At 34.9% G+C, this 21,541-nt stretch overlaps 1 protein-coding gene across 6 annotated transcripts in view; it reads right to left on the bottom strand.

Annotated features, from left to right (window-relative positions):
• The window catches only part of DOP1A (DOP1 leucine zipper like protein A), a 133,849-nt gene that overhangs the window by 54,109 nt on the left and 58,199 nt on the right, over positions 1–21,541 (bottom strand). For 4 of the 6 annotated variants that reach the window (XM_043439529.1, XM_043439533.1, XM_043439530.1 and 1 more), the window contains 9 exons: positions 18,652–18,750; positions 13,102–13,201; positions 12,238–12,347; positions 11,197–11,305; positions 9,574–9,694; positions 7,478–7,597; positions 4,090–4,204; positions 3,657–3,686; positions 3,129–3,362 (listed from right to left, as the gene is read on the bottom strand). In XM_043439529.1, coding sequence (XP_043295464.1) covers positions 3,129–3,362; positions 3,657–3,686; positions 4,090–4,204; positions 7,478–7,597; positions 9,574–9,694; positions 11,197–11,305; positions 12,238–12,347; positions 13,102–13,201; positions 18,652–18,750 — 1,038 coding nt within the window. The remainder of the gene's footprint in view (positions 1–3,128; positions 3,363–3,656; positions 3,687–4,089; positions 4,205–7,477; positions 7,598–9,573; positions 9,695–11,196; positions 11,306–12,237; positions 12,348–13,101; positions 13,202–18,651; positions 18,751–21,541) is intronic. The other 2 variants (XM_043439532.1, XM_043439534.1) reach the window with 1 other exon arrangement.

The following is a 21,541-nucleotide window of genomic DNA, read 5'->3' as shown; positions in this document are numbered from 1 at the left end:
CCAGAAAGATAAAGAACATTACAGCATACTAACACATATATATGGAATTTAGAAAGATGGTAATGATAACCCTATTTGCAAAACAGAAAAAGAGACACAGATGTACAGAACAGACTTTTGGACTCTGTGGGAGAAGGCAAGGGTGGGATGTTTCGAGAGAACAACATGTATATTATCTAAAGTGAAACAAATCACCAGCCCAGGTGGGATGCATGAGACAAGTGCTCGGGCCTGGTGCACTGGGAAGACCCAGAGGGAAATCGGGTGACCCAGAGGAATCGGGTGGAGAGGGAGGTGGGAGGGGGGATCGGGATGGGGAATACGTGTAAATCTATGGCTGATTCATGTCAATGTATGACAAAACCCACTGAAATGTTGTGAAGTAATTAGCCTCCAACTAATAAAAAATTAAAAAAAAAAAAAAAAAGAGTCTTCTCCAACACCACAGTTCAAAAGCATCAATTTTTGAGCGCTCAGCTTTCTTCACAGTCCAACTCTCACATCCATACATGACCACTGGAAAAACCATAGCCTTGACTAGATGGACCTTTGTTGGCAAAGTAATGTCTCTGCTTTTTAATATGCTGTCTAGGTTGGTCATAACGTTCCTTCCAAGGAGTAAACGCCTTTTAATTTCATGGCTGCAGTCACCATCTGCAGTGATTTTGGATAGAATTCATACTATAAATTCAGTTACACTTGCATACATTTACAATATTTAGTTGTATGGTCTGTATTACATAACTATGGTTCAGATAGCTTTACAATAAAGTAACTTTCTGAAAATAGAAAGGAATGACATGTTTGGACATTTGGGTATAGAGATCCAGGGCACTGATTTTACAAAAATGTACTAAGTACATGGAGACAAAATTGGAATCATTCCATCAGTTACAGTGTCCAAAAAAAAGGGGATACAGAAAATATTCTCAGCTTTCAATTATGATCAATTTTAGACATCTCAGTGAAGATAATACCATCAAGTTTCAGTAAAAAACCCCCCAAAAACAGAAAAACAACATAGATACTCTGGAAACAGGCAAGAAAATCAAAAGGCGGGGTGCGCAGGAAGCGTATCTAAGGTTAATCAACCACTGTATTAGAAAAGTATATTGAATTATCTTCATTTAACATGAATGGGTGTTCTTATTTACCTTACCTCTAATCACCAATAAAGGGCCTCCAGATGTTTTCTACATACTATGTGAACATGCTATTGAGAGAACACTACAGTCCCTCTCCAACATTCAGAAATCGCAATCAAAAAAAAAAAAAAACAAAAAAAAAACCAGTTAACAGTTAACATCTATTTTAGTTTTATTCCTAAGAAGATACTAGAGGCATAAAGGAAAAATAGCACACAAAATGCACTGTCCAACAATGGAATTGATATGTATACCATATAAATAATAAGCATGTAGGAAGGAAAATAAGACAGACTAGTTTATAGTTTATGTGGGATAATCTGGGATATATTTAAATTGTTTGGTGCTAATGCTCATTCATATGTGAAAAGCAATATATTTGGGGGTACAAGAAGAAAGTTTTAGGGTTAAGACTTGATGGAAAAGGCTGTATGAGATCATCCTGATAATATTTTGCCAGGCTGACAAAATTAAAAGCAACTGAAAAAAAAGTAAGGGCAAAGACACAAACACAAGATTTAACTCAATGAATCCTTAAATGCTTATATGCTAAAAATTTTTTAATTTTTGTTTTAACATAGTGCCTCTGTGCCTATATTTAATGAAGTTACATGATTCCATTACTGTTTTCATTAGTATTCACCAGAAAAGAATTGCAATATTATAAATTTGAAAGCTTTTAAATTCTTGATTTTTTCCCATACTTGTTTAAACATGCTACTAGTGCCAAACATTAAAATTATAGTTGATCCTGAGCAATGTGGTGGTTAGAGGAACCAAGGTCCTACTAAGTAAAAAACCCACATGTAACTTTTGATACCCCCAAAACTTAACTACTAAAAGCTTACAGTTGACTGGAAGTCTTACCAATAACATGAACAGTTGATTAAAATACATTTTGTATATGTATATCTATGTATATTTTATGCATTCATAACATACCTTTTTCTTAATTTTTGTGACATTTTTAGGCTACATGATTTATCTGAGAGTTTTTTCAAATTGTCACAGATTTTCAAAAAATTTTCCAATATATTTAGTGGAAAAAAAAAATCTGCATATAAGTGGACCCACTCAGTTCAAACCCGTGTTGTTCAAGGGTCAACTATGTTACAATTCTATTCAACATCATAAAGTAAGCATTAAGAATCTGGAAGACTGAGGAGAGCAAAAAGATTCTGGATTTCTAGAAGAACATGTCAAAAATTTAGTGCTCACATGAAAAGGACCAATAAAGTTTGGATTATAAGCCTGCTGTTTAATAGGATAGTTATTAGACACATGTGGCCTACTGAGCTGTTGAAATGTGCTGATCTGACAGAGAAATTAAAATTTTTAATACAATTAATTTTAATTAAAATTTTAGAAGTAATACTTAGTTTAGTTCTGAGAAAACTTTCAAGTATGTTTAGAACAACCTGGGTAAGTGAATTTAATTTTTCAAATGTAAATTTTACGAACTTAAGTACAGAGAAAGTACTTCTAATAAAAATTTAGTATTTGAATGTGCTGTAAGTATAAAATACACAGTAGAATTTTGAAGATGGTACCAAAAAATGTAAAATGTCTAATATTTTTTATGTTACATCAATTTTATATTGATTACATGTTAGAATGACAATATATTTGCTCTAAAGGGAAAAATATAATTAAAATTATTTTTACCTGTTTCTATTTTTTTAATGTAGTTACCAGAAAATTTTAAATTATATATGTTGCTTATAAATAAATTATATATAATATAAATTATATATTATAATTTATAGTATATAAATTATATATATTTCTCTTGCAAAGTGTGAATACAGACAGTTATATTGCACTGGAGCCAAAAAAGCCTACAGAAGTCTACTGCCAGAACACTGGGAACAAGGAAAGATTCACTAATATTTAAATGATTATGTGCAACGATTTTAGTTAGAAACTGTTCTGCCTTGAAGAAATATATTTGGTTTAAAATGAAAAATAATAGTGAAACATTACCTTTTTGTCTTCCCACTCCTTGACTGAGTTGTTCTGCCCACTTGGAAACTGCAACACACCTCCAGTGCTGGTAGATAACAGAGGAGGTTGAACCTTGCTAAGAATCTTTGAGCAGAGCCTGAGCGAATCTGTGAGTTCGGTCAAGTGCAATGTCTGGAGATGGCTTGTCAGAGCAGATATCATTCGGAGCAGCAACTGGGGTAAGTGTTCTGTCTGGATTTCAATGTAAGTCTCCTGAAAATAAATGTGAAATGACAAAAGTTTACACAGTGTATAACCCCACAGTTATGTTATTTGTTTTTAATCTATATATATAGAAAAAGGAAATAACTTTATATGTATCATGCTCTTAATTAACACTGGTCATTTATTACTAATGACATAAAATTTCTATTCCAAAATTCTCAATTTAAGTACTTCAAAGCATGTATTATAGAAGAACCCCAGTTTTATCTCTTATAATACTGAAATTATAACATAAAAAAGTAAACAGAATCAGTTAAAGACAAAACAGGCTGAATGTCATACCTGACACAGCACCCTCATACTTCTAGTAGGCTTCAAAAGGAGAAAACAAAGAATTGAGGAGAGAAAAGGGGAAAGATTTCCAACAGTATTCATTTAATAGAATCATTAATGAATACAAAGGCAGCAATAGACTACTATATACTAAACATGTAAGATTTCAATAACATGCAATTACAAAATAAATTCCATTTATTATTTAAGAATTGTCTATGTATTATAGATTATATAGGTCAGAGGACAAAACCTTTGAAAAATTTTATTTAAAAAGCTAGGCCAAAAAAAATTAATAAAATAAAAAGCTAGGCCAAAGGGAAAATCAATTTAATTTTAAAAACGATACTTATGTGAAGATGAGGTCTATCTTCAACATGAAATATTTGAGCTGTGTTATTACATTTCCCCATTATTTTTTTTTTTACCAAGGTGATCTTACCAAAGAAACTATATCCAACAAAAAATCCACCAGTAAGCAGAAATTGGTCAGCTGTAACTCAGATGACTCACTACTATCTCCAGGCCCAGTCTGAAGTCTGGCATGCAGTGTCCTCCTAAAAGGACAAAATTCACTTTACCAAGTATACTATCAAGTGATCTGAATACATGTGACTACACTGTTGCGTTTTTAATGTGAGTCACATCAACACTGGGATGCACATAATTAAGTTCTTGTGATGAAGTATGTTCCCTTTCTTCTAGGACACTACTGTATCTCTACATGGAAAATTACCAAAGCAAGATTGCTAGGCTGAACCTCTCCCTGTAACCCCCATCCTGAACGTCCAAATATTCTGGATGGTTCTATTTGGGACTTATTCCCCATTCCCCCCACTATATATTTCCTCTCTTAGTTAAAATGCATTATTTGTTGCTTGATTTCCATCCAGCATTTGTTCACACCAACTTGTCCTTCTGGACTGTCATTCTCCCCTAACCTCATCCTTTCACATCCAGAATGCAGCCATTCTTCAAAGTTTGAGATCAAACGTCACCTCCTCCAGGAAGCCTCTTCTGATCCAAGTAGTAGAGATCATTCCTCCAACAAACATGCACATTACATCGTATTAATCCTAAATGATCATACACTGCCCTACACCCTGAAGACACAAAGAGGATGATCCAGTCCCTAGCCAGCAAGAAATATAAGCATAGAGACAAATAATGTGACAGTGTGACAGTATATGAGAAGCAGATTCTGATGCAGATTTGAGGGGGTAGGACCTCTTTATCGGACCTTTCCAGATGGGCGAGGGAGAAGAGTATTTTACAAGACAGCACAAGTGAAGGCTCGGCAGCAGCATCAATGAAGGCTCAGTGAATGCTGTTCAGGGAGAGTCTACGTTAATTACGTTCAGCTAATGTTCTTCAGGGAGTACTCTAGGTCAAATAAAGAAGGGTGTGTGCATGCATGCATGCAAGCATCTCTGTGTGTGTGTGCACGCGTGTGAATGTAGAAAGTTCAGTTCCGTTCAGTCACTCAGTCGTGTCCAACTCTTTGCAATCCCATGAACCACAGCACGCCAGGCCTCCCTGTCCATCACCAACTCCCAGAGTCCGCCCAAACCCCATGTCCATTGAGTTGGTGATGCCACCCAACCATTTCATCCTCTGTCATCCCCTTCTCCTCCTGCCCTCAATCTTTCCCAGCATCAGGGTCTTTTCAAATGAGTCAGCCCTTCGCATCAGGTGGCCAAAGTATTGGAGTTTCAGCTTCAACAGCAGTCCTCCCAAGGAAAAAACAGGACCGGCTGGATCTCCTTGCAGTCCAAGGGACTCTCAATAGTCTTCTCCAACACCACAGTTCAAAAACATCAATTCTTCAGCGCTCAGCTTTCTTTATGGTCCAACATCCACACATGACTACTGGAAAAACCATAGCTTTGACTAGACGGACCTTTGTTGATGAAGTAATGTCTATGCTTTTTAATATGCTGTCTAGGTTGGTCATGGAGAAGGCAATGGCACCCCACTCCAGTACTCTTGCCTGGAAAATCCCATGGGCAGAGGAGCCTGGTGGGCTGCAGTCCATGGGGTCGCTAACAGTCGGGCACGACTGAGCAACTTTGCTTTCACTTTTGACTTTCATGCATTGGAGAAGGAAATGGCAATCCATTCCAGTGTTCTTGCCTAGAGAATCCAAGGGATGGGGGAGCCTGGTGGGCTGCCATCTATGGGGTGACACAGAGTCGGACATGACTGAAGTGATTTAGTAGCAGCAGCAGGTTGGTCATAGCTTTTCTTCCAAGGAGCAAGTGTCTTTTAATTTCACGGCTGCAGTCATCATCTGCAGTGATTTTGGAGCCCCAAAAAATAAAGTCTCTCACTGTTTCCATTGTTTCCCCATCTATTTGCCATGAACAGATGGGACCAGATGCCATGATCTTAGTTTTCTGAATGCTGAGTTTTAAGCCAACTTTGTCACTCTCCTCTTTCATTTTCATCAAGAGGCTCTTTAGTTCTTCTTCACTTTCTGCCATAAGGGTGGTATCCTCTGCATATCTGAGGTTATTGATATTTTCCCGACAATCTTGATTCCAGCTTGTGCTTCATCCAGTCCAGCATTTCACATGATGTACTCTGCATACAAGTTAAATAAGCAGGGTTACAATATATAGCCTTGACATACTCCTTTCCTGATTTGGAACCAGTCTGTTGTTCCATGTCCAGTTCTAACTGTTACTTCTTGATTTGCATACAGATTTCTCAGGAGACAGGTCAGGTGGTCTGGTATTCCCAACTCTTTAAGAATTTTCCACAGTTTGTTGTGATCCACACAGTCAAAGGCTTTGGTGTAGTCAGTAAAGCAGAAGTAGCTGTTTCTCTGGAACTCTTGTTTTTTCGATGATCCAAGGGATGTTGGCAATTTGATCTCTGGTTCCTCTGCCTTTTCCAACTCCAGCGTGAACATCTGGGAGTTCACGGTTCACGTACTGCTGAAGCCTGGCTTGCAGAATTTTGATGATCACTTTGCTAGTGTGTGAGATGACTGCAATTGTGCAGTAGTTTGATCATTCTTTGGCATTGCCTTTCTACATTCCTTCCACATCATACTCTCTCTCTTAAGGTACCTGTAGCCTTTAATACTAGGAATAAGCATGTGCATGTCTTACTGGCTCTTGCTATGAGCTCTATGAAGACAGGGACTCTCTATATGTCTAGCAGTAGCAGTTCAATGAGTAAGCAAGCAACTTTCTAAATCATTAAAGGGATTAATGCTTTATAGTTTTAAAAGTCTTCTAAATTCAAGATCATAAATGCTTACTTGTTGACTATATACCCTTGAGGCTTGAAGTTTAATCAGTCTGGTTCTGAGAGGATTTGGTCTAGAATCCAGATAAAAATTCTACTCAGAGTTACTAGTATTACTGGGTCTTCAGAGCATTTTTAAGCTGTAAATCCTAAGGGGTGGATGACAATATAGGCTGCTTCTATGTTTTTAAAAACACAAAAGCCACCAAGGAATTTTTTGTTATTCAAAATGAGAAGCATTTTGGGAGAGTATGCTGACCAAGCACAAATTTGCTATTTCCTCTACAACAATGAAAACCTAGATTACTAAAGATTGGAAAGGGAAAAATCTTTCATCTATGCTGTTGACTCAATAACTCATCTCTAAACTACTTTTCAAAGCTAAGATTATATGATCAATGAATCTATATTCTAGAAGGACACAGCAGAGACAGATTATGGCCATTAAATAAATAATAACTGTTAGTAGTACTACTAGACTGTATAAAAGAATATTCTTTTCATTAAACTCAAGAAAAAACAAAGACTGGCTATGGATGATATTAGATTAAAATGAATAAAACAATTTAACATACCTACAACATTCTTCAAACCAACGTGCAACGTAATCCCACATATAATAAGGCTCAAAGGAATTAAAGAGAAGGTTGGCAGTTTTAATCAGTTCTGCAGTTTTCTTATTTTCCCTTAACTTACTAAAAAAAGAAAAAAGAAATACAAAAACTGATAAATGTTAACATTTACATTTTCAGATTTAATGTGACTGCAAAGTTATTAGGGGAGTACGTGTTCCTAGAAAACTTGAAAATGACAATACTGCAACAAGTAATTTTTATCCACTGCCACTTTATCACTTAATGCACAGTTATTTTTCCAAATTTGGGTTGTCATAGCTTAAATGTATGATTAAGCTCAGAAATCAGCTTTGCATAAGAGAAAAAGCTGTGTTTCCAGCAGAACAGGAAGTTCTTTCTGAACTATTCTAAACAGCCTGATTGTGAATTTGGCATTAAATTCCTTTGTTTTCCTTAGCACATATAAGCTGAACTGTGATTTGATTTTGACAGCCTTGATTCTGAAAGAATTTTGTCTGCTTCCCTGCACTATTCAGGATTTATTTGAGAAAGATTAAGTTTATTTTGTGAGTTTCAGTAACAAAAAGAACTAATACTGTGAATAGTCATTCTTACTGAAGTTCCATCAGGAAAAAAATAACTTTGCTATTTCAAGTGGGAACCCTGTAGCCTATTAAATACTCACCAACCTACCATTTCCTTTCACCCTTAACAATTAAAACAATTGCTTTTATACATAGTGAGATACTGTCGATACAACAAGCATGTTATAGCACAAAGCTAATTAAATATTCTATGTGCTCAGGAGCTCAGTTGTGTCTGACTCTTTTCCACTCCATAGACTGTAGCCCACCAGGCTCCTCTGTCCATGGATTTTACTTCTCAGAAAACAAAAACTGTCTTAAAAAGCTTTAATATATAAAAGTATGTTTTAGGAAAGCCCAGGTTATCTCCAAAGTCTCACCAAGGTGACACTACTAAAATGCAAAGTGTGAGTTTTCTGGCAGTGCAGTGGTTAGGGCCCTGCACTTTCAGTGCTGAGGGCCTGAGTCCAATTCCTGGTCAGGGAACCAAGATCCCACAAGCCACACAGTGTGGCTAAATAAATCAAATCAAATGCAAAGTATGTAAAAGAAACTGCTCTCTTGAATCCTTTGTCATAATGATAGGTGAGACTGGGAAAAAAAAGTACGCTCCTTAAAGTAGAAAAGAAATGAAAAAGTAAGACTGTCAACATGTATCTACCATTGACTTAGAGAATAGGATATGTTAACATTATCTGACTTGTCCCAGCCATTAAATATATATATATATATGTATACACACACACACTCACATATATATGCCAGGTGGCGCTACTGGCATAGAACCTGCTGGCCAAAGCAGGAGGTGTAAGAGATGAGGGTTCAATTCCTGGGTCGGCAAGACCCCATGGAGGAGGGCATGGCAACCCACTCCAGTATTGTTGCCTGCAGAATCCCATGGACAGAGCAGCCTGGTGGGCTAGAGTCCACAGAGTTGCAAAGAGTCGGACATGACTCAAGTGACTTAGCGCACACACATACATGTATATAGATAATCTGAAAGAGGAAATAACTACCAGTTGAAAAAAGTCGGTAAAGAACACCTATTGCCCTTTGATTCATTTAACTGAAATGACTGTTCAAGTCTTTTTCTGATCTATACTTTGGTCTCCTAAGTATGTCAAGGCACCAAGAGGCATTCCTCCATGCAATCTACCAGTCCTGGTTACCAAGCAAGGTACAGCTTTCATTTTTAACTGATGTGTGGCAGCTAATCTTTTGTCAGTTTGATAGGTGTGAATGAATTCCCTGGAATCTATATCTTCACATTAACAGTTAAAATTTAGTTTTCTAAACTGGTGAGATTGAGAGCCAACCCTGGAAGGTGATGGCTACACAGCAATCATATCTGTTTGAAAGGTCAGTGCAGTTAATTATGAAAGTTCATATTTCTAAAATATAGTAAGACCTTAAATTCACTCATTCATAACACAAATTTCATACAGCAATGTCTCCTTTTAAGTATTAGTAAATGAGGACTTTTGTGTCATGCTTAATTTTTTGGTAATCTACCTGCTTAACTGAGCATGATCTTTGCTGAAGGGTGGTTCCATTTGAAGATCCAATTCTGCTTTGCACTGAGAATATAACGTTCTGAACACTTCAATTAGGACATCTTCTAGGATTACAGGTCCTAAAATTAAACACATATTAAAGATAAGAATTAACATTACAAATCATGATTAACTATAAACTGGCACAATTAAAGTATTAATGCTTTAAATGTATGTATGCTTTAAAGTATTAATGCTTTAAAACAAGTATTTTGAAAAAATACTGTTTTTTTCATAAGTGAAACTAAACTTCACATCTTGAGAAGCTAACACAAAATAGTAAATAACTGAACAAATGTTTATTTAGAAATTACAGAATCAGAAAAATTGGTTTTGCCAGTTAAAAGCTCTTTCAGCTTGGACAATTTCAACTCCTTTGAATTTTAACTTCTTCATGTAGAATGAGGATAATAAGAATAAACTTATAGGACGATCAGTATTAAGGGTTAGGAAAAATTTTGTAAGATAGGTAGCACAGTTTCCACAATATAATGGGTATTCAATTAATGTAACTTGTATTACTATTATTAATTTAAATAATACAAAAATTCACAAGGCTAACCTTTATTGCTGTAAGAGATACGAATCTTAAAAAACTCTCTGAACTTCATCTATTATCACATAATAGTTAAGATAAACTCTCAAAGCCATTGGTACAACTCAAGTTATCTTTATATTTAAATTTTTTCATTTTTATTTTAAGAGTTGGTAGGAGAACTTATGCATATTTGCTAAAATACCTATCTATAATTTAATAAAATTACATCTTATTATTATTTCATTTTATTTTGCCCAGGTTTTTCTTAATTTCTGTACCAGCTGACATAACTGTCTTCCCAATAGATCAAATATATACGAAATACACAATGAAGAAAGGGAAAACACAAAAAAACAGGATGTGGGGAAGAAAGTTGAGGGATATGACTAAAATATTTTTGCTTAAGTCCTTGAATTCTGGAAACTATAAGATAATCATGACAGATCATCAATGTTTTGATTTCAGTAACTTAGCCAGGATTGAAGAGCTTAGATAGCATCTTTAAAGTGACTCTGCTATCTACATAGTACAGGGTAGACATATGATAACCCATCAGTTGAATGTATATCTGTATCTTTTTTTTTTCCCATTTATTTTTATTAGTTGGAGGCTAATTACTTTACAATATTGTAGTGGTTCAGATCACCGGCCCAGGTTGGATGTATATTTGTATCTTAATGTTCCAGAGCAGTGGTCGCCAATCTTTTTGGCAGCAAGGACTAGTTTTGTGGAAGACAATTTTTCCACAGATGGTTGAGGGGGAGGGGGGATGGTTTTGGGATGACTCGAGTGCATTAAGTTTACTGTGTACTTTATTTCTATTATGATTACATCAGCTCCACCTCAGACCATCAGGCATTAGATTCTAGAGGCTGGGGACCTCTGTTCCAGAGTGAATTTTAAGCGAGGAATTATTGAGAACCTATATTTATAGGTCATCTCAAAATATGAAAATTTTTCTAAGTATTACTTTGCCTTATTTTTATTATGCAGCAATACAAAACAACCACATGTGATCTTATGCCTTATGATAGCATATATTACCTAGCTCAGGTTTGTCCAGTAAACTGATTAAAATTCGAAAAGGTTTTAAATCCTGCATTAAAGTGCTCTCTTCTCCAAATACATTCACTTGTAAGATTCCCACCATTGCCTTCAAAAAAGAAAAAGTGTATTAGTCACTTAAGTAAGCAAATTTAAAGGCATTTTTTCTTTAAAAAATTTTTTTTTTTTTTTTTACATACAACCATATGTAAACAGAGATTTACATCTCCTATTGTTTTTCTGAAGCTCTTTTGCCAAAGCTGGCTTTTTTCCTTGGCTGAGGGGAAAATAATTATATTCATTTGTCTTGAAAGAAAGTGCTTACATTGTCTCTAGAAAAGAGGTGGAAAAATTAAAGAAAATTTAGAAAAATAAATGTATGAATTTGATTTCCTAAAAGATAAAATAATTTCTCTTGACAGCCAACATGCCCTAAATTCTGCCTGTTATCATGGTAGTATCGCTATTACACCATTATTTTCCCTTCAATAACTCAAAACTGTATTCTCATAACCTCACTCATTTCAAAATGTTTCAGATACCACATATTTCCTCAGTTTATTTGGAGATATTTTGAATAAACATAATTGAAGTAAAAAATAATATGAAATAAACCTATGGATCATTGTAACATTTCCATCATAATGGTAGTTGTACCACATTGAGATTCCTGTTTCGACCCAAATTTCCCTGGAATTTCAGAGTAAGTAACACAGACGCTCACTTAATTTTGGAAGAGTCCCAACTTTTACAGGGGCGACAGGTGAGAGGCTGCAATTATGTTATAATGAAGTCAGGAAAACAAAGTAAATGAAAAAAAGATCTCAGGACTTACATAGAAGTGAGTCTAGCTTACCATAACTTATTCATTTTACTGTAGTCATTGGCTTGTTACAGTCATTCCTAGGAGATCTGTGAGTCTTATCTCCACCCCTTCAACTGTAAATTAATTCATTGAAGGCAGGACTTTGACATACAGATTACTTATTGAGTAACTACAGTGGTCATAGAGTAACAACAAAAAAAAGAAAGCTCCATTACCTGAACCAACAATTCTTTTGAAAAGGTAGTAAAATAGTAAGTGGCATGTTCTTCAGGATTACTGTGTCTTGTGCTTCTGGGTCCTATGATAGCACCGTTGTTATCAAAACCTCCATGGAAACAAAGTGTAAAATAAATTAAAACTGAATTCTTAAAACTGTTGTTCACTAAATACCAAAACAACAAATATATCAGAAACATCACTAAACACTTACCAATTAGTAGCCCAATCAATGTCAGCAAGAGAGATCATTTTAGATAGTTTAATAAAGGGAAACCAATTCAATACATAAGTGAGTATCATAGTATACTTTCAGAATTATCTTGTTTTTTTTTGAACAGTGAAATAACTGAAGATTCAGAATATTCAAAATAAGTTGTATTGTGTCTTCTCACTCTGGGCAGTAGAGTCATAAAGACAGGCCAAACACTGACAAAAAGTACGGAAGAGCCAAGTGTCCACAGCAACTTACTGCCTGAGTGGGAGAAGGTACCATGTGTGGGACAGGAGTTAAGTCCTGATTCAAGTTTTGGATATTATGTCATAATTCTGATTATGAATTTATTCTTCTTTGTCTACATACTTAATAGTATAGCAGCTTCAATTTATAAGGAGAAAAAAAAAATCTTGGCAAGGGAACACGATCCATAGATTAAAATAGCTTTTTCAACTAAGAAGCTTTTGAGATTTCTTCAGATCATACACTAATACTGGTTTTTTTGTTTGTTTGTTTGTTTACTGTTGTCTATTTAAGTAAATTTTAGTCTCTTCATTTAGGACATATATAAACTTGATAATACTTATGTATGGAAAATTTCCCTTCATCCTTTTCCCAGATAAGACCACACACATCAAACACCTACCGAGAAGCCAGGCATAAAGTCTTCGGTTCAGGGACATATCCCTCCTCAGGACTACGTGCAGCGCTGCTGACAAGATCCGGATCATATCTGGTCGAGTGGCCTGCAACAGTTGGGAATGTGGTCGTACTTAATCACATACAAAAACAAATCACATTTTTTTCCTCTTTAAAAAAAAATAATACCTCACAATACGTTCAGAACTTTAGGGCTTATGAGGTACTTTCATACAACATTATCTCATATGATCTTCCAAACAGAGGAATTATTACTTGTATTTTACAGATTAGGAAACAATAAGAAAAGGTGGGTAACAGTTATTTAGTTGCATAGCTAAAACTATTAACTCAATTATTTTAACCTCCATCTTAAAGTTCTTTATCGTATCCAACAGTAGCAAAATCAGACAGAAAACCAAGAAAATGGAGCAGGATGGGATAGACACAAGAGAAGACTATGTCTTCAGTGGTATCAACACTGACCATACATTCTTTAGAAGTTCACTGTCTTCATCAATTCCAACTTTTTCATTTCTTGTTCTTTTTAAAATTTTTGATCTGTAGTATTTCAAACATAGAGAAATACACAAAACAATATAATGGGCCCTTTTTGAACCCTTGGACTGCAAGGAGATCCAAACAGTCCATCCTAAAGGAGATCAGTCCTGGGTGTTCATTGGAAGGACTGATATTGAAGCTGAAACTCCAATACTTTGGCCACCTCATGCGAAGAGTTGACTCATTTAAAAAGACCCTGATACTGGGAAAGATTGAGGGCAGGAGGAGAAGGGGATGAGACAGGATGAGATGGTTAGATAGCATCATTGACTTGATGGACATGGGTTTGGGTGGACTCCGGGAGTTGGTGACAGAAGGGGAGGCCTGGCGTGCTGCAGTTCATGGGGTCACAAAGAGTCGGACACGACTGAGCAACTGAACTGAACTTTTGAACCCATCACCCAGCTTTAACAAATCTTAATTTTTTTCATCTTATTCCAAGTCTTTTAAAGAGAAATAGTTCAATTTTTTTTTGCCTCTTTCCTAATAGCCTTAATTGGATGTTTAAAATATGATTTACTAAAGGAGATCTTGTTTTAGCTGAAAGGGTTAAAGTTAAAAGAGAAAAAGAAAGCAGTTAATTAAATTGCTGTCAATTTTAAGAATATCACTAGATAGTCGCTTTAGAATTTTGGAATGTGACCATTACAAGGTAAGGTAAAAATCTATTAGTCTCACAACCACTTTAGAACAAAGGACCAGAGCCCCTCACAGGGCCAAAGCACTTAAATGTCTGGTTAGTGCCCCAGCTGCTTGAGAATGCGCCTCTCCTTAATCAGACTAGGCAACTTTTTACTACACCATGCTTTTTGACAGACATTAGTAGAAAGGGATCGACCTAGTTTACTTATTTTAAAGGAATCTTAGAGAAATAACTGACATGTTAAAGAACACAGATCAAGAACTGCCAGAATACCATTGCTCATCTGAACACAGATATCTTCTATTAATCTAAACATTCCCAAACGGTGGTCCCCAGACTCCTGGAGATCTCTAAGACTCTTTCAGGAGGTCCACAGGTAAAGAAAATATTTATAACACAACACCAAGATGGTATTTGCCCTTTCTACATGTTAACATTTGCTCTGTTCATGCAATAGTGGGTAAAACTGCTGGCATCTTAGCACAAACAGAAATCGTGCCAGCAGTGGCAGCCACTGTACTTTCAGTCATTGTATTTTTTACTGTCACGTATTTTCAGTAAAAATAAAAAAAGGAGAAAAGTCAGTTTCACTTAAGAATGCTGCTGATTAAACAGCAAACATTTATTGCATTAAATATTTAACTCAAATACATGTTGTATTCTGCAATAGTCTGTGCAACGACAGGAGTACACATAAAGCGCTCCTGCTGTAACTAAAGCATCATGGATGTCTCAGGGAAAAGCACTTGTGTGACTATGTGAATTGTGAGGTGAACGACTAGCTTTTGTCATTCTACTTTCACCTGAAGGAATGACTGACATGATCTACGATTATTCAGGCTTGGACACTAGGCAGAAACTTTCTCAAAAATAAACAAAGTGAGCCTACTTCTTCAAGGAAAACAATATTCATTGTAACAAATAATAAAATCTGAGCTTCCAAGAGAAAATTAGATTTTGGAAAAATCTGTATTTGGATTGAAATTATATTGAAGTGAACTGACTTGAAAGCTTCTAATACCTAACAAACTTACTGATGAGATCAGTGGTCATGCTAGTAGATGTGATCATTTATTGCTGTGTTAGCACCTGGTGGTTTAGTCACTAAGTCGTGTCCAACTTTTATGACCCCAAGGACCGTAGCCCACCAGGCTCCTCTGTCTATAGGATTTTCCAAGCATGAATACTGGAGTGGGTTACCATTTCCTTTTCCAGGGGATCTTCCCAATCCAGGGATCGAACCCGGGTCTCCTGCACTGCAGGCAGATTTTTTTACCAACTGAGCTACCAGGGAAGCCCAAGTGTGAGAACTTGGGAGACACAGAAAGTTCAATAAAACAACACTTTCCAAACAGCCACCTGTGATGTTACAAAAGCATGTATGGTACAAGATCCACTCAAAGTGTAAGTCCAGTGGATTTTAATCAAACAGACTATGAAAAGTTCACTGATATGGTTTTTGACTTCATATTACAACTAGTTTTTTTTTTTAAAAACTATAACTTGTCAAGTTTTGGAAAGCACCAAAGAAGAATATACTATTTTAACAAAAAAGACTATTGAAGTACTCTCCTTTTCCAACTAGTATTTGTATGAGATCAAACTTAATTCAGATACTTTAATCAAAAAAAACACCACAACCACAGAGTGAATGCCAAAGTAGGTACCAGCATTCTGCTTTCTGTTAGACCAGACACTAAAGAGATTTACAAAAACATAAACAGTGCTAATGTACTAATTTTTTAATGTGTTATAATATACTTTAATACCATTTGTTCTAATGTGATAACTTTGTTATTATTTTTAAGTGAATTTAAATTTTAAATTTAAATATTTAATATTTAAATAAATATTTTAAATTTATCAGTTTTAATTTCTAATATGATAAACATAGATAGATCTACCCTATATAAGCAAAAGAATTTTTGGGATTCTCAATATTTTTAAAGAGTGTAATGGGGCCATGAAACCAAAGAATTGCTGACCTATTTAACCTCAGATATATACATTATAGATATTGTCACAAGATCCTGAAAAGTAATAGCAATGTCTTCCAATCTTATTTTGAGAGGAAAAACATCCCTGAGAAAGAAAGAAGTCACTTATTGGTTACTACTGATATCACCACATATTTCTAACATGGAAAAAAAATTCTGCTACAATCTCAACTAAAGGTGTAACTTCTAGAGATTAGGGTCATGCTAAGTCACTTCAGCTGCATCTGACTCTTCGCAACCTATGGACCTTAGCCCACCAGGCTTCTCTGTCCATGGAATTCTCCAGGCAAGAGTGCTGGAGTGGGTAGCCTGCCCTCCTCCAGGGGATCTTCCCAACACAGGGATTGATTCCACCTCTCTTACATCTCCTGCACTAGCAAGCAGGTTCTTTACTGCGAGAGCGACCTGGGAACTTTCATTAAAAAATAAATAAAAAGAGTCTAACAAACTTGGCAAGTGCTAACACCCCTAACAGCACTCTTTTTGGGAAAAGGTAATGAAGGCTCTCTTCAATTACAAGTACAATCGATACTGGTTATGAGTTTATTATAGGCAAGACATGGAAAGGAGGGAAGCGGGGAAGAAAGGTTACTTTGTCATGATCCTTTGATCCTTTTTCTCAGGTAACCTAATATGGTATAGTAATGGGGGAGAGAGAATTGGGTCTGGGTAGAGTATGTACTTTTTAAGAAACATAATCAACATAGCTACTGTTTTCATAATACAAATTATACAGAAGGAAGCCAGGAGAAAATCTTGGCTGGTAGGGATACAGAAGTGGTAGAGTAAGCAAGTTCTGAGTGAACTTTTTGTTGGAAAAAGGTTGAGAAATACTAGTCCACTGAGATTACATGTTCTTTTCAAGTGAACTCTACCATGACTTAATTCTTTAGGTCTTGCTCAATCATCTATCAGTATGCTGAAGGACTAAGATTGCTGAATGTTTGAAAGGGAAGAAAGCAATGGGAATGTTTAGGAGTAAAGGTTAGTAAGTTTTTTCAACAAACGGCCAGATAATAAACATTTTAGGCTTTTGAGCCACATGTTTCTTTGTCATATTCTTCTTCATTTTCTTTTATGAGCATTTTAAAAAGCAAAAAATCATTTTTACCTTGTGAGCAGCTAACCACCTCTATAGTGGTAAGTTTAGACTATACTGATATGTCCCAGCAGGCATTTCAGTGAAAAGTCAGAGGCAGAACAAAGGCCCCTGGCTTAAGGATGGTAAGTCTTAAAATAGAAACTAGGGGTAGTTTATGTCTTTCCCCTATAAAATACTGTTCCTACTACTAGGAGCAGTATAGGCAATAAAATGTAAAATCTTCAATTATTAACAACTCAATTTCAAACTGAATAAAGTAATAAGGAAAAATTTGAGCATGGCCAATCATAATGAAAATGCACTAGTTATCTATTAACCACAGCTCTTACAAAACCCCAAATAATGGTCTTTTCTGCTAATGATGATTGCGAAATAAACTTACTTCTCCAAGGTATAACTTCTTCATTTCTTATTACATTTGTTAGGCATGTAGCACCACCATTCTGAGTAATTACACATTGGTGTTCAAACTCATTCATCAGAGTTTAGAACTCAAAAGAATTTAGATGATTTCCTCAAAAATGAGGATACTGATTCAATTAAGTTCCAGCTTCATTTATGATTTAAGTGAGCTGTTCTCATCTGTCATGAAAGTACAGGTGACTCATGAACAACAAGGAGGCTAAGGGGAACTGACAGCTAATTGAAAAAATTCAAGGATAATTTTGTTGGACCTCCACATCTGCAGCTTCACATCCCTGGATTCAAACAACCATAGACCCTGTAGCACTACAGTACTTACTACTGGACAGAATTTGTGTATAAGGGGACTCGTGAAGTTCAAACACCTGCTCAAGGTTCAACTGTACTAGAGAATGTCAGAGCAACTAGATATTTAGCTTTCAAATTATAGCCAACTCTGCTAATGGTCTGACACACATCCCCACAATCACCAAACCAAGAATAAATTACATTAAGACAAAAAAATAACAGCTGGGCAGAAGGTCTCAAAAGTCTTGGCTCATTCACAGCTAGCAATGAATACAGTACCTCTTGCTTTTGATAGGTTAGAACTTTTTTTTTAAGGTATGAAATAATCTATTTCACTTGCCATATTTTTACCCAAATCAATAAATGTTATTTCCCCCCAAATTTCAGAAATTCTATTCCTTAAAAAGGAAATGTTTTCTATGTACTTGCTGGTTGATAGAACAAAAGAATCCAACTCAAATATAATTTTTAAAATAACTACAGATCAGGAATCTATGAATTTCCAAAGAATGCCTTATATTGAAACTGGCAGTAATGTTTTACCTGACTCATGTGGAATGGAAAACAGAAGAGTATGAGGTCCAGTGTGCTTCTCTGTACAAGTACACTTGAATCCTGCACCGAAGTACTTACTGCTTCTACCTAAAATAAGAGAGCCTTTAGTATTTACTGTGCATTACCTTGGGAAATAGTTACCATGAAAATGTAACTTCAATTTTCCCTAAAAAATAAAAGTACATTTTCAAAGTTGTTTTCTTTTTTTTTTTAACCACTAATTATACATACTGACATTGCTTTGGATAGGTAAACATATTATAATAGTTCAAAATTAAGAATAACTAAAGAGTATACAGCCAAAAAGTTCTCTCCCATCTCTGTTTTCAATTACCCAGTTTTCTTTGTGCAAGCAATCAAGACTACCAGTGAATATTTTCTGCAAATATAAGTAAATAAAAAGCATGCATGCATGTATCACAAACTCTGCCTTTTTCATTTAACAGTACATTCTGAAGTGCTTTCCTTAACACCACAAAGAGTTTCATTTTTTATAGTCAGAGAAATATTTCCTTTCATAGATTAATCCTAATTTAACTAGGCTCCTAATGATGGACATTTATACTGCTTATATAATTTACTATTGTAAATTATGTTGCAATAGATATATAACGTACAAGCACACCTGTAGGACAAATCTTTCAAAGCAGAATTGCCATATCTTGGAATATACGATGTTACAATTTAAATAATGTAATGTTTTCTCTTCAGGTTTTGCATATTTATATTCTCACCAGCACTGTGTGACAATTTGCTTTCCTGTGCTGCCCTGCACATTTTTTGTTTTTGCCAATCTAATACATGAAAAAGGGTATCAATACAGTTTAAATTCTTGCTTCTCTTATTATAACAATGTTGAGAACTTTTTTCATATCTTTGAACTATTTTTATTTCCTTAGGTTAAGTTTCTATTCAAATCCATTGTTCTACTTGATTGTTAACATTTACTTATTAATATGTAGCTTTCTGAATAACAAGGAGGTTAGTCCTCTGTGAAGTACTGTAAATTATTTTCCAGTTATGGCACTTGTTTTTTAAAGAAAATTTAAAAAATGACTTCTTTAACACTTCCAGTAAGTTATTAAAAGGTAACGTAATAATACATTTGAAAGACAGTTTGGTAGTTTCTTATAACCTTAAAAAATATATTAGAAGAATATACAGAAATAAATCTGTTTGATCTTGGACACAATTTCTTAGATATAATCTATCAGCAACAAATGACAAAAGAGAAAATCGGTAAATTGGATATGATCAAAATTAAAATTTCTGTGCTTTAAAGGACACTATCCAGAAGGTGAGAAGACAATTCACAGAATGGGAGAAAATATTTTGAAATCATATGTATGATAAGAATTTAATATCCAAAATGCATAGAGAACTCCCATAACACAACAATAAAAAGAAAACTGACCCAATTAAAACAATGGACAAAGGATCTGAAAAGACGTTTCTTCAAAGATTTAAACATGCCCAACAACCATAGATATGTTCAACACCATTAGTCTCTAGGGAAATGCAAATCAAAACCACAATAAGATAACACTTCACATGCATTAGGATGGCTATAATAAAAAAGACAGACAATAACAAGTATTGACAGGAAATGTAGAGAAATGGGAACCTTCATATATTGCTATCTAGAATGTAATAGGTGCAGTCACTTTGGAAAACAGTTTGCCAGTTTCTCAAAAAGAAAGAATTACCATATTACCCAGTAATCCCACTACAGGTGTAAAACCAGAAGATATGAAAACTTATGTCTACACAATAACTTACACATTAATATTCATAAAGAATTCTTTATTAATAGTTAAAAAGCAGAAGTAACACAAATGTGTTATTTCTATGCAATAGAATATTATTCAGATATTAAAAGGAATGAAGTACATGCCTCAACACAAATAAATCTCAAAAATGTCATGACAAGTGGAAGAAGTCATTCATAAAAGACTACATATTATATAATCTCATCTATATGAAATATGCAAACTAAGCAAATCTATAGAAACAGAAAATAGATCATTGGTGAGACAGGAGTGAAGAGAAAATGTGATTAATGAATATAGATGGGGTTTCTTTCTGGGGTGATGAAAATGTTCTCAAATTAGATAGTGGTGATAGTTGTACAACTTTGTGAATACACTAAAAACCACTGAATTATACAATGCAAAAGGATAAATTTCACAGCATGTGAATTATATCTCAATAAAGCTGTTATTTAACAAAGTTAAACATATTTACCAAATGAACCAAGAATTCCATTCCTAGGTATTTTCTCAAGAAAAATGTCTGGATAAAGATGTGTACATATATATAACAGAACACTACTCAGCCATAAAAAAAGAATGAAATGATGACATCTGCAGCAACATGCACTGACCCAGAGATTATCACACTAAGTGAAGCAAGTCAGAGACCAATATCATATGACGCCACTTATATGCAGAATCTTTTAAAACATGACACAAATGAACTTATTTACAAAATAGAAACAGACTCACAGACTTAGAAAACAATCTTATGGTTACCAAAGACGGGAGGGATAAATTAGGAGGTTGGGGTTAACATACACACACATTATATTTAAAATAACCAACAAGGACCTATTATATAGCACAGGGAACTCAATATTCTGTAATAACCTAAATGGGAAAAGAATTTGAAAAAGAATAGATACATGTATATATATAACTGAATCACTTTGCTGTACATTTGAAACGAACACAATATTGTAAATCAACTATCGTGTGCTCAGACACTCAGTTGTATCTTGACTTTTAAAGTTAAAAAATAACAGTTCTAAGTGGGGGAAAAAAAGAACATATACCTGTACAAATAACTGTATGAAAATGTTTATATTATTAGTTTTATTATT

Source organism: Cervus canadensis, chromosome 20, assembly GCF_019320065.1.
Source record: "Cervus canadensis isolate Bull #8, Minnesota chromosome 20, ASM1932006v1, whole genome shotgun sequence".
Classification (NCBI taxonomy): Eukaryota; Metazoa; Chordata; class Mammalia; order Artiodactyla; family Cervidae; genus Cervus; species Cervus canadensis.
Note: the sequence above shows the minus strand (reverse complement) of the source record. Positions and strands in the feature narration are given on the sequence as shown.